The following is a 12310-nucleotide window of genomic DNA, read 5'->3' as shown; positions in this document are numbered from 1 at the left end:
ACAATATCTATTATACCACCCATTCATAAGAGAACCTCATCATGACCTCTCTTCACGAGGCCCCTTGAGCTCGCACAGACACCTGACTGCAGAAGTGAGGCATCACACAAAAGTACCAGCTGGAAATGGAAAGCACTTAGCAGCTGCATTGCTGTCTATCTATCAGTGCCTCTCTGATCCTGAGCTTCACAGCCATTGTCAAAGGAAGATGACTCTAAAGGATCCTAAGAGCCTTCATTCGGTAATATGGTTGACTCTACAAAAAGAAAAAAATTGAGCTTTGCATTAAGAGGCTTCTACTGTTTCGGAGTGTATCATAAGCCGACACACTTACCCTGGTGCTGTCCTCCCCTGGGTCCGGACCCTGCCTGCCGTGGGGCCCTGAAGCCTTCTGGTCGATCATGACCACTGCCATTGTGCTGCCACTGTGGCCCTGTAGAATAGAGAGGGAGAGAGCAGGGTGCGATGTCCCTTTGAAAACAAGCCACATCTCTGGCACCGCCATAATGCGCCCACAAAAAGCTGCAGGACACTGAAATACTACAACCATGTTGGCGTTTTGACCCACTCAAAGGCTGTAGCAGCCAGTTGGCCCATCAAACTGACAAGATCGAAAAATTGACTATATAGTGGAATTTAAATGTTTAGAATACCAGGTTCGTACACAACATCTTTTGATGCAAAAGTAATATATGCCCAATCACACAAAACTATCGGCGTGACCGAAAATTGGTACCAGAAATGGCCAACAGGGCAATTAGTAAAGATATCAAAAAATGCTTGGATTGATGTCAAAGTTCTCAGGGACGTTCCTGTAAACGAAGTAAATTAATGGCTTTGAAAAGAAAATCTGATAAATTCTGGTCTAGATGGGAATCGAACACAGGCCACCAGAGTGCAAGACATGCACACTTCCCCGATGCCACGGTGGCTCTACGGTTTTGGCCGACTTAAATGCCATGCCAAAGAGCACTTGCCACGTCGCAGCTACCTGGCCGACTAAAGGTGTGACCTAGTGCGTTCGTCACTGGGCACATGACAGTGCAGCCAACGGGGAGTAGGTGGCACCGTGTCATGAGTGTATAATAAAATGAGTATGTTCATGGTGTTCCAAGGTTGAGAAATGGTATAGTAATGCTTTCGCATTCCCACACATAAGCCATCAGTGTATCCACCGAGTTTTTTAAATTGGTTCCTCCCTTTACTACAGTCGAACACAGTTATTTTGAATTATTCTGTATATCGAACAATTCCTGAACACGATATAGTTACAATGAGTATATATAGCAAAAACTACGCATACATTAAACAAAAATAGCAGCAACTCCCAATATATCAAACGTCAAGCAGCACAAAAGTGCCCCCAGGAGTTGAGTTTCCCTGACAGCAGCGAAGAAACCCGGTGACGCGGATCCATCTAAACGCTCTTCCTACCGTGACTGCGGTGCTTCGAGCTTGCTGTCGACACCCCCCCGCAAGAAATGATACTGGCCCACCTACAGCGCTTGCTCAGACAGCCAACCGGGCTATTGTGCCCTCGTGCAAGATGTCGCAAGTGCGAGTTGTCTTGCTGCTTTTCTGGTTCATTTTGTTTGCACCTTGTGGGCCTTCTCCCGCCATGCTGCCTTGATCAAGCGGCAGAATTTGCCTTTCGCTGTGAAGGTCAAAATCAAATTGAGTCGAACGCAGTGAGAAGTCTGATGTCCCCGCAGCATGCAAGTTTCTGAGGAGCACTCTCAGCACGGTCTTGAAGAATAAGGAAGAGATTCAGGCTAAGGCAGACAAACTTGCAACCTGGTGCCTTGGGCACTACACATGTACACACGGCCGTGTACCAAGTTGTTCATCCGAAATTGGTTCAGACGTGCTGCCTTCTGCATGGCCGATGATGAATGAATTCTGATGAGTGAGATGAAGCTGTTGCTGGTGTTGCCGAAGTTTGGAGCGAGCTGTCAGAATTTCCAGAAGCCGCTGATGAATCAACGGCCGATGAGCTTGTGAGTGCGGATGATGGTGTCATGACCACAGGAGAGCTCGAAAACGAAGACTACATTGCCAACAATCCTTTGCCTACACCCTCTGAGGCGATTGGTGCACTCGTGCTAGTCTGGTGCTTCTGCGCTAATGTGGAAAGTTGCGACAGTTGCGATTGGTGCACTCGTGCTAGTCTGACTGTTTAGACAATGTGGAGAAGTGCGTATGCCACAAGCAGTGAAATTGCTCAAGCAGAAAAAAATCCAGGACTATTTCATACGAAACTAAGCTAGTTTTACAATAACTGATTTTATAAATGGTATGTGCTTTTATGACACCCAATTCTTTAGCAGGCTTATATCTAATTATGCCCTATATAGAAGTGATAAAAGTTTTCTTTTTTACGAGTTCCATATAGATGGGTAGACTGTATAAGAAAAAAAGAAAAGAAAAAGGACTGCAATTACTGCAAATTTGTGTCCGGATGATAATCGTAAACCAGCAACAAAAATCAGGCACCTTATGATGAAATCTTAACTTGGCAGCTATGCATACCGCAAACGTACACTGCAACCAACTTGTGCAAAAAAACTCATGCCTAGCATGAACAATGTCCATTAACATATATTGGTCGGTGTTTGCATAACACATCTAGTTTTGCAACAGCCAGTATACTTACACATTCTCACACCAGTACCAGCACAACCTATATTCTAACTTGATGCAAATTCAAATAGGAGTGGACTGAAGCGCAAGTGATTTGAAATGTACATGTAATTTTTCAGACAGAATGAAAACAAGCCATTGCCAATGTGCATAACTGTGCTGCACCAATTTTAATAGAATTTTGCATGTGAAGACGGTCAAAACAAACTAACTTTGTTGGTCTGGTGTGACCACGGTTAGTTTTCAGTAAGAATACGAGGCAGCCATATTTGCAAAGTAACAGTGCCATTTGAAGCCAGACATGTAAGTTTAGGCAAACCCATGCCATCATTCCAATGTTGTCATACTTTATCGTACTTATTCGAATCTAGGCCGGTAGTTACTTTCAAATAATCATATACAAAACTTTAGGGTCAGCTTAGATTTGAGGATTTTAAATAACGAGGCAGTTAATTAAAATTGATAAATATGGTGCATAGCTAGCAGTATCTAGAAAATTCAGTATTGCAGTTGCTACTAGTCGCGTCAGTCGCCAAATGAAGTATACGAGCCACGTCGCCATTTAGACCCGTGGCGTATCGGTGTGTGCAGCATGGCATTATCGTAATGGCACCAAAGAGGTGATGCCAATATAGTGCTGTTTTCAAACAAAAAGTTGTGCTAGCCACAGAGGCATCATCAAATATTCAAGCCAGAGGGGACTTCGGCATCGATGGCGAAAATCTCCGTCGCTGAAGGGGGCAACCAGCAGATGTTTTTTGTATGCACTGCAATAAGGATGGCATTTATCAGACCATAGCAGTGATGATTTAGGATGAGCTCGGCATGTGCACATTCAATAAATGTTTTCATTTTCTGAATGCTGTCCTCTCTTTTTTGTTTCACTTTTAAGGCAGGTTTTTTTTTCTGGCGTCGGACTTTCAGGGGTCTGCTTAGAATCGGGGCCGGCCTAGATTCGAGTGAATATGGTAGTTTCCATAGACATTAACCTTCTGTAAGTGTCCATCTAGTGGACATGTCCATTTCATCTCATGCCAACGTTCTGAATGGCTGGGCTGGCCAATGAGCAAGCACTTCAGCAGCAGACGAAATGGACATGTCCACTACATGGACATTTACTCGATTGGCTCCTTTGCTCAAGCTGAGGAAGTCAATCGCGGTCGAGAATTTCAATATGGATTGGTTTCGATTGCGATCATAGGTGAGTGTGTGACACCGCCACTACATCCAGGTGCATTTTTACTTCCTTGCTTTAAGAGGGGACATGGCAATTGAAGTGGTAAATTGTTGAAATTTCGATTTTCGGATTCATCTGATCCATGTACCTTTATTTACCTCGTCGTGAAATATAACAAAATACGCAGTAGAAATCGAGAAAACCACTTTCCTAGAGTGCTATCATAAAAAAATCGCTGGAAAAATGGGGCTTCGGAAGGCCCCATCACACCGTGAATTGACCGGCTATCCGTTGATGCAGCGCCGCCATCTTGGTATCATCATAAAGAGGAGAGATCGGAGCTTAAGATAGCCAGAACAATGCATTTCTCCACTGAAAAATAAACCAGCAAACACAAGCGAAAAAAAAAGGCAAATTCAGCATTGCGACTAGGGCACAGTAGTCATGTGGGGCATAGGGCGTGCTATTATTTGGCTGTTGTAGATTTGCATTGCCGAAGATTCTCTTCTGCGCATTTCCACAGCAGCAAGCTGCACGTTCCGGTCAATGTGATCGACTATCCTGGCAGCTTATGCACCGTTTCTGTGATGAGCCCCACAGGAATCAAGTTCCGAACGGCCTAGGTGTACGGAAGACCACAAAAGGCGTGGAAAAGACGGAGAAAACTACTCGTAGGAGCGGATGCCGCCGAGCCTGTTGACGAGGCACAACCAGCGCACGTGGGTGACTGGGAAAGCGTGCCTGCGTGTGGTGGTGAAGGCGTGCCTGCGAGCGATGGTGAAGGTGCGCCCGCAAGCGACAGTGAAGGCACGCCTGTGAGCGACGATGAAGGCACGCCCACGAGTGATGGCGAAGGTGCGTCCGCGAGCGAAGGGGAAGACACGCCTGCGAGCGATGGTGAAGGTGCATCCGCGAGTGATCGTAATGGTGCGTCTGCGAGCGATGGCGAAGGTGCGCCCGCGAGCGATGGTGAAGGCGTGCCCACGAGTGATGGTGAAAGTGCGTCCGCGAGTGATGGTAATGGCACGTCCGCAAGTGATGAAGGTGCGCCTGCAAGCGATGGCAAAGACGTGTCCGCGAGAGACGGTGAAGGCTTGCCCACGAGTGATGGTGAAGGTGCATCCGCGAGCGATGGTAATGGCACGTCCGCAAGCGACGGTGAAGGCACGCCTGCGAGCGATGAAGGTGCGTCCGCAAGTGATGGTAATGGTGCGTCTCCGAGCGATGGCGAATGTGCATCCGCGAGCGATGGTAATGGCACGCCCGCAAGCGATGGTGAAGACGTGTCCACGAGCGATGGTGAAGGTGTGCCCACGAGTGATGGTGAAGGTGCGTCCGCGAGCAATGGTAACAGCATGTCCGCAAGTGATGGTGAAGCCGTGTCCACGAGCGATGGTGAAGGTGCGCCCGCAAGCGATGGTGAAGGCGTGTCCACGAGCGATGGTAACGGTACGTCTACGTGGTCGTGACATCGGCGGCGCAGAAGTTTTAGCGTCAAATATTTAACTACTAATTTCAGCTCCAACTCTCACTAATAAAGAGGTTGCGTAACGAGACAAGAGCAGATGCTTTAAATGCGCTGTCACCACGGATGGATGCACAATGGTCAAAAAGGCAACTAAGGTGCACGAAACTTATGAAAGAGCGCAAAAAAGTACAACATAAAAATGCAATGAAAATGTGTTCTCACAGGCAAAGGACTACATCCCAGGCGGGTTTTAGATGCTCAAAGTAAAGATCTAAATGTTTACAACAAATGAACCTTTGAGCTCCGTTTTCTCAGATTTCATTTTATGTGCAGTTGCTTTCAGTCACCCCAGTGCCATTTCACAACAAATGAAGACAAAACGAGTCTTTTGCACTTAGATCCTGAAACATTGACGAGTGCAATAAAGCTGTCCATTTTAACTGCACCTCATAAAAAATGTTTCTTTTGCAAAAATTGTAAGACAACACACAAAGGAAAGTTAAAACATTTTTATACTCATTTCGGCATTTAAAAAATAAAACAATACCTTTATTGCATAGAATGGGCCTTTGTTTTTTATACTCATTTTGGCATTTAAAAAATAAAACAATACCTTTATTGCATAGAATGGGCCTTTGTGAACATGCGGATGTGAAAATCTTGGCGAACTTCTGTGTAATTTGGCAATGACCATTAGGGGCTGCCAATTGTTGTAACTCGGAAACTATAACACAGTTGAACCCACTTATAATATTCAAGTGCCACGAAAATTCCATTGTTATAACCAATAATTGTTATAACTGGGTTGCAGAAAAAAAAAAGCAAAACAGGGGGATGGCAGAGCTGCTGTGCAAGATCTAAGGGCTCCATCCCCACCAGCTTCCTCCATGCGGCTGCTGTTTCTGTTGACTCACTTGAAAGGGCCCCTGACCAGGTCTCGCCATATTGAGTTGACAAGTGCAGAGCATACATTGCGCGATAACGATGGTGTCTGCAAAGTATTACATCACTACATGGCGCAGAAAGGTCTGAAATTTCAAACTAAAGGCCGTTTTTCCTTCCCAGCTGCCGCGCTCCAAGTCAGACGGTGAAGTCAAGCCCTTGTGCCTACGTAGTTGTGTCCGCAGTATGACGTCGCTCGTGGTGACACGTGACTTCGAGAATTATTCAAGATATCTGTTATCTGTGCGATCTGTTGCTTGAATTGACAAATTGAAGTTTAGAGAAATAATAAAACACACAAACAGAATGTCCCTGCGTTTTTTGTTTTACTTTGCACTGAAGCCACAGAGATGTACTGCCGCTTCATCTGCTTGTTTCCACGGTTGTGCGGTCACGTGCGCAGGTACCGAAACTAAGCCATTATTGTACAGCATTCCAGCACATTATCATGTTCTGCGATCCACTTGTTCTGCCTCAGTATTTGTGCAGCACTGAATTATACGGCTAGTCATGTTTCCGTGTGCACAGTGCACAAAATCATGCGATGCGCAAATGAGACAATAGCTCGCGTGCGATGCCGTCAACGGGAGTGTCTAGCACTGAGGCGGGGGGGGGGGGGGAGGCGAGAAAAACGAATTAAGGCGGGGCCTGTGACATATGCATCACACGATCCTAGAGGTCCGGTATGGGAGAACGCAAGGAAGGAATTTCGCTTGTGTAGGCTAGACAGGGCGAGTGGAGAGAGCGTCTTGCTTGGCAGTGGAGCCCACCTGCTGAAATCATGGGTTCACGGCGCTGAAGTATTTCTATCCCGGCTATTAATCAGTTGATTTGAAACATCTTGTGGCAGAACGCTCCCTAGAGGACATGTAACAACTTCCAGCGTATAACCAAAATTTGCTATGGGGCCTGGTGAGGGCCCTTTAACTTTTTAACTCTGCTTACTGCGCGCTCCGATCGCGTGTAACAAGCCACGGCTGTCAGCAGTCAAGAATGGCACTTCTAACAACTGCAAAGAGTGTTCACAGACAACAAGTGAGACGTGAGCTCCGCCGAGGCATCATTTTGGTGGCCCCGAATGGGGCCTTTAAAATATTTTAAGGTTGCCGCAACAGCTTCTCAGCTTCAGAAATCCAGAATAAACATCTTGAAGGGGCAGTGCAATATGACGAAGACAGAAGGCAGGAACACACAGGACAGCACTGAACTCGCAACTTTATTCAAAGACATACACAAACTTAAGTACTACAACCCATAGCCACGTGCTCTCCCATCGATCGCGTAATTTTCAGTGCACAGGCAAAAAATGCAAAACCCTGTAATCTAACGCAACACTATGAGGCGGCTTAAAAATTTAAATTGACTGTCATACAAATTTAATGATGGCATGCTTACGCAATGCGACCCTTTTTTCCTGATACAGTAGGCCTCAATAATCTCCCTCGTCATCTGATTTCTATGCGCGGAAAGTATTGTGGTGCTTTTATAAATTGGAGTGCACCCACGCTCAGAGCAATGCCGCACAAAATGCGAGTAGGCAGAATAAACGTTTGGGTGAGATTGCCACAAGCATCTCGCCAAGTAATTCTCACTAGCTTGCACGAGAGCTAGTGAGTGAGCTTGCCGACATCTTTCTCCAAGGCATTCAGGTGCTCGTGCGGAAGGTACCTCGTGAAAATGAAGCCCCGGAGGGACTGAATCATCTGCAGGGCCTCCTATGAGAGCAAGGTTGAGGCAGCCTGCCCTACAGCGTTATTGTCGCTGTCGTCGTCGCTATCCGACGCAAGCACGTTCGTGACAATCGCCTCATTGGTTAGTTCTGATGTTTCTAATGCGCCGTCTGCATGTAGAAACTCTTCCGAGTCCTGAAGCACCCTTGTGAACAGCGGACCAAAGTTCAGGCATCGCTTTGTCAGTGGGAACTTTGCAGGCTTCGTATAGGTCATTGCTGCCTCGAACAAAGCACGCTTTCCTAAAGCAGTTCCGCATCGTAGAAGTGCTCACTTCGGACCACGCATTAAAGATAAACTGCACGGCTATCAGTAGATTGATTTTCAATTCTGGTTGCTCCTTGCCTGTCCGCGTGGCAACGTCCATCAACAAGATGAACTTGTTCAGGATGCGGCGACGATACATCACCTTAATGTTGGCTCACGCCGACTTAGGCATCAAGTGGTGGGCACTACAATTATTAAGGTTCAGTGCCACCTTCCCACTAGATCTCTCGATACGTTGATGAAACTGCAGGATCAACTCAAAAAATTTCTTGTGTCATCCATGCCTTGCGATTGTGACGGTACAGTCGCCGACCGATTTTCCGGACTCCAAAAATTCGGACATGCCCGATTATTCGGTCAGCTTCACGGCACCGCCATTCTCCCCATAGACCATAATTTTTAACAACTGCCGAAAGTTCGGACACCTTGCAACCTCTCGTCCGATTTTTCGGACACTCCTTGAGCCAACTCGGTCGAGAGCACCATGCACCGACTCTGACCGGTGCATGGTTCGACTCGCTGAACGCCATTTTTGTTTTGAACGGAGCTTCCTTGCTGCCCCACGAAGTGGCGCTACTGGAAATCCCCGCTCATCATCATCGTTTCTGCTTGGTTCGATAGAGTGGCTCTGCAGCAGTTCCGGTTTCAGCTTAGTAAGCCATGTCAAGACAATCCAGCAGCTGATTTGTTTGTTAGCGCAAGACGCTGCGAGGGCGGCGTCTTTCGTTTGAGCGACTGATGTCCGCACGGTGGTGTTTGCTTTGTGTGCTGTGTCGAGGTTTCGGTAATCCAACGCGGCATACGTAAACATCACGTCAAGTGTCTAATGGCGCCGACAGTGCCCGCGCAGACTTCGCTGGGGAATGCCGGCAAGCGGGTGCCAGGAGGCCTAAGATTTGTCGCCTTCCGATGTGCTCCCTACTGACGCACAAAATGTTCTGCCGAGACCTGCGCAGTGGTTGCATTGCGATTCCGGACACCGTCTCATTTGACAGTTTCATAGGTACTGACACTGCTGTATTGACATGCGCAGAACTTGACGACGGCAAGATCATTCGTCAGGTTTCTGCTGCACCGCCGGACGATGACTGAGTCGGAAGATGACGCACCATGTGCTACGCTGCTGTCGCATGCGGAGCGTGTACAAGCAGTGACTGAGTTTTCCGCCGCTAATAGTGACCGTACGACCCCCTCCGAGATTCAGGCTTATCTGATTGCGCGTAAACGGAACAGCGTGCAACGGCGCATTCACGATTTCTTCCAAGCCTACTGCCGAGCCCGAATAAGTGCGTGGAGATAAAGGATTTCATTTTTTTTTTTCTTAATCTGCTTTTTCGGACACCTGTTTATTCGGACATTTTCGCAGTCCCCGTGAGGTCCGAATAAACGGTCGGCGACTGTAGTGTATCGGTATCCTGGCAGCACCGTAGACGCAGCGTGGATATTTTTATTTTCCAATGACAAATGTGGGACACTTGTCGCTCCCATCCATGTTGGCGCACAAAAAAACAGTGAGGCGTCTTGGATGGCAACATATGAAATAATTGTCCCGTTTTGTCGCCATTATATAAGTTGACATGAACGTAGTTGAGGATGCGGGACAGCGTTTCCTCTACCCACTTCTGCTTCGCCTCCACGTCAAGCGAAGCTCCCTCGCTGGTGACAGCTTTGTACACAATGGTGTGCCTTTCTTTGAAGCGCTGTACCCAGCCGCCACCTGGCTGGAAGTAGGGCAAATTGCTTAGCTTGTGTGGCCAGAATTGACCCGGTGATGGGCAAGTTCGTGGCATGGGCACCGAGAACCCACTCGTAGAGGGCCTCTTCCACCTCCTTCCACCACCCTGTCGAATGCGTTTGCACCCATTGTCTAGCGTGCACTTCTCTGTCGAACTTCTGAGCGGAGCGGATGTTAGTCGTCACTGTCGGTTGCGATACTCCATACTTCTTGACCAAGATGCACACCTTTTTACCATCTTTGTAGTCCTGCACGATATTGCACTTCATTTCCAAATCTATAGCCATGTGCTTCCTTTTCATCGGCAACGTCGTGCATTTCCAATGATCAGCGGGCGAATCAGCCATCTTCTGTTTCGGCAGTGCCAGATGAGGTGAAGAAACCACGCGGCGGGGAACGACTTCGATGCAACCGACACTGACAAGCACAAGCGACTCACTCCGTTGGCTGAACTGCGCAGATTGAAGGGCTGGCCAGGTTGGCCAACGAGCATTCTGGGAGCGGTGCAGTTGGCACGATCCATTTGCGTTTCGGAGGGTGGCGCGGCTTACGAGCTGCGGGCGCAGCCCATTTGTGTGTGGAGTGGTGGAAGGGCGACAGGAGAGAGGCGCGTGTGGCTGGAGAATAGGTTCCACTGTATGAGCGCGCAGCAGCTGGAATTTCTAATTTTCTTTTCAAGGATTTCGCATTCCATTACCTTCTGGCACAGACACCCAGCAGCCAGACTTCATCGTTATAACCGATAATGCAGCATGGGGGCATTGTAGTAAGTGGGTTATTTCACCATAGAAAGCATACAAAAGTTGACTGTGCAGCAGCTCCCCATTGTTATAGCTGATATATTGTTAAAACCGGTATCATTGTAAGTGGGTTCGACTGTAGATAACACAAAACTAATTTCAGTTAAGATGTCGGCATAACAAATCACACCTGCATGGCAAATTTCACCAATTTATTCCCATAAATAAAAGTTTTTATTGCCACGTCCCCCCTTAGGCATACGAAAATTGGGTGCCCGTTAGAATTCAGTGAATATGGTATGTGGCAGGAGAGCCTACCTTTGCCGTTGGTATAGCCACCCCTCCTGGGAGGTCCTCCACCAGGACCACCCCTCCGTGGCCTCCTATCGTCGCTGTGGGCACTGCGGAGGCTCTGGTTGGTGAACGTCACAGTGGGGATTGGCACGAGCTCCGAATAGTCCATCGTCATTGATGGCAGCTGTGGCTGGGGCTGCTGATGTGGTGGAGGCTGTTGTGGAAGTGGCTGGGGTGGTGGTGGCTGCTGCTGGACAACAGGTTGTTGGACTGACTGTACTACAGGTTGAGGAGGAGGCGCGATGGTATGGCTCACAAGTGGCTGGTGTGGGGGCGGGGCAGTGTGGTGAGGGAGAGGGGGCACGACCGTTGCAGGGTGGGGTGGGGGGCCAGCGGTCAGCACAAAGCCGGCAGGCTGCACAATTGCAGCGGGCGGAGGGGCCATCGCAGGCACCGAGGGGAGCGCTGCCACAACGGCCGGGTCCATGTGCGGTGACTCAAGGTCGATCTGAGACTCTTGGAAAAAGTCGAGCCGACCAGGAACCAGGGAAGTAGCCTCTGCAACCACTGCAGACTCCGGGATGGTGTCGGCGGGCAGCAACGGAGGTGGGGCTGTTGTCGCTGCAGAAACTGGTGCCACTGGGATGGTCGTTGGCTCAACTTCCCGCAGGGGGCTTGGTGCGGCTGCTACTGGCTGTGGAAGCTGAGGTTGTTGTGGCTGCTCTACCAAGGGTTCGGGTACCTGGGCAAACGTGGCAATACAAAACTAAACCGAGGCCATACCTGTGACAAATGTGCTCTGTAGCAGCCCCAACAGTGCAGCCTCGGGGTGAGGAGCACCCTGCATGGTGGCTCCGCAACCACGAACATTTACTAATGTTCAGTGTCTTACGCAGGCAGGACGTAATAGGTCTGCAAGTCCTGTGTACAATTTAGTGAGACTTTTTCAATTTATTCAATGCAATTCAATTATTCAATGAACTTGAATTTAAGGCTAGAGATGGGTGTATATTCAATGTCAAATATTCGATCGAATAGTTTATTCATTATTCGCTTCGATTCGAATTAAGGTATTCAATATTTTCAAATTATTTGGCGGTCTCGAATAGGCAGCCAAAAGCCACAAATTACCGGCACAAATACAAATCTCGGAGGCTACGTTTTATACGTTATGGCTGCCATGCAGCAGCTGTAGAGCTCGAAGGCTATACATTGTTTTCATTAAAAAGCCGGAAATACGTCATCGCTGTATAGCTCACAACGTGGGCGGCCCCACATTGGTGTAGACATCAATTTTTTTTCCCTCGCTTTTTTTCT

The 12310-nt window shown here is 48.1% G+C and overlaps 1 protein-coding gene across 1 annotated transcript in view; it reads right to left on the bottom strand.

Annotated features, from left to right (window-relative positions):
* The window catches only part of LOC135915863 (caprin-1-like), a 32573-nt gene that overhangs the window by 3630 nt on the left and 16633 nt on the right, over window positions 1-12310 (bottom strand). The window contains exons 6-7 of the mRNA XM_065449050.1: window positions 11018-11735; window positions 335-433 (exon numbers count right to left, since the gene is read on the bottom strand). Coding sequence (XP_065305122.1) covers window positions 335-433; window positions 11018-11735 — 817 coding nt within the window. The remainder of the gene's footprint in view (window positions 1-334; window positions 434-11017; window positions 11736-12310) is intronic.

This window comes from Dermacentor albipictus, chromosome 3 (assembly GCF_038994185.2).
Source record: "Dermacentor albipictus isolate Rhodes 1998 colony chromosome 3, USDA_Dalb.pri_finalv2, whole genome shotgun sequence".
Classification (NCBI taxonomy): domain Eukaryota; kingdom Metazoa; phylum Arthropoda; class Arachnida; order Ixodida; family Ixodidae; genus Dermacentor; species Dermacentor albipictus.
Note: the sequence above shows the minus strand (reverse complement) of the source record. Positions and strands in the feature narration are given on the sequence as shown.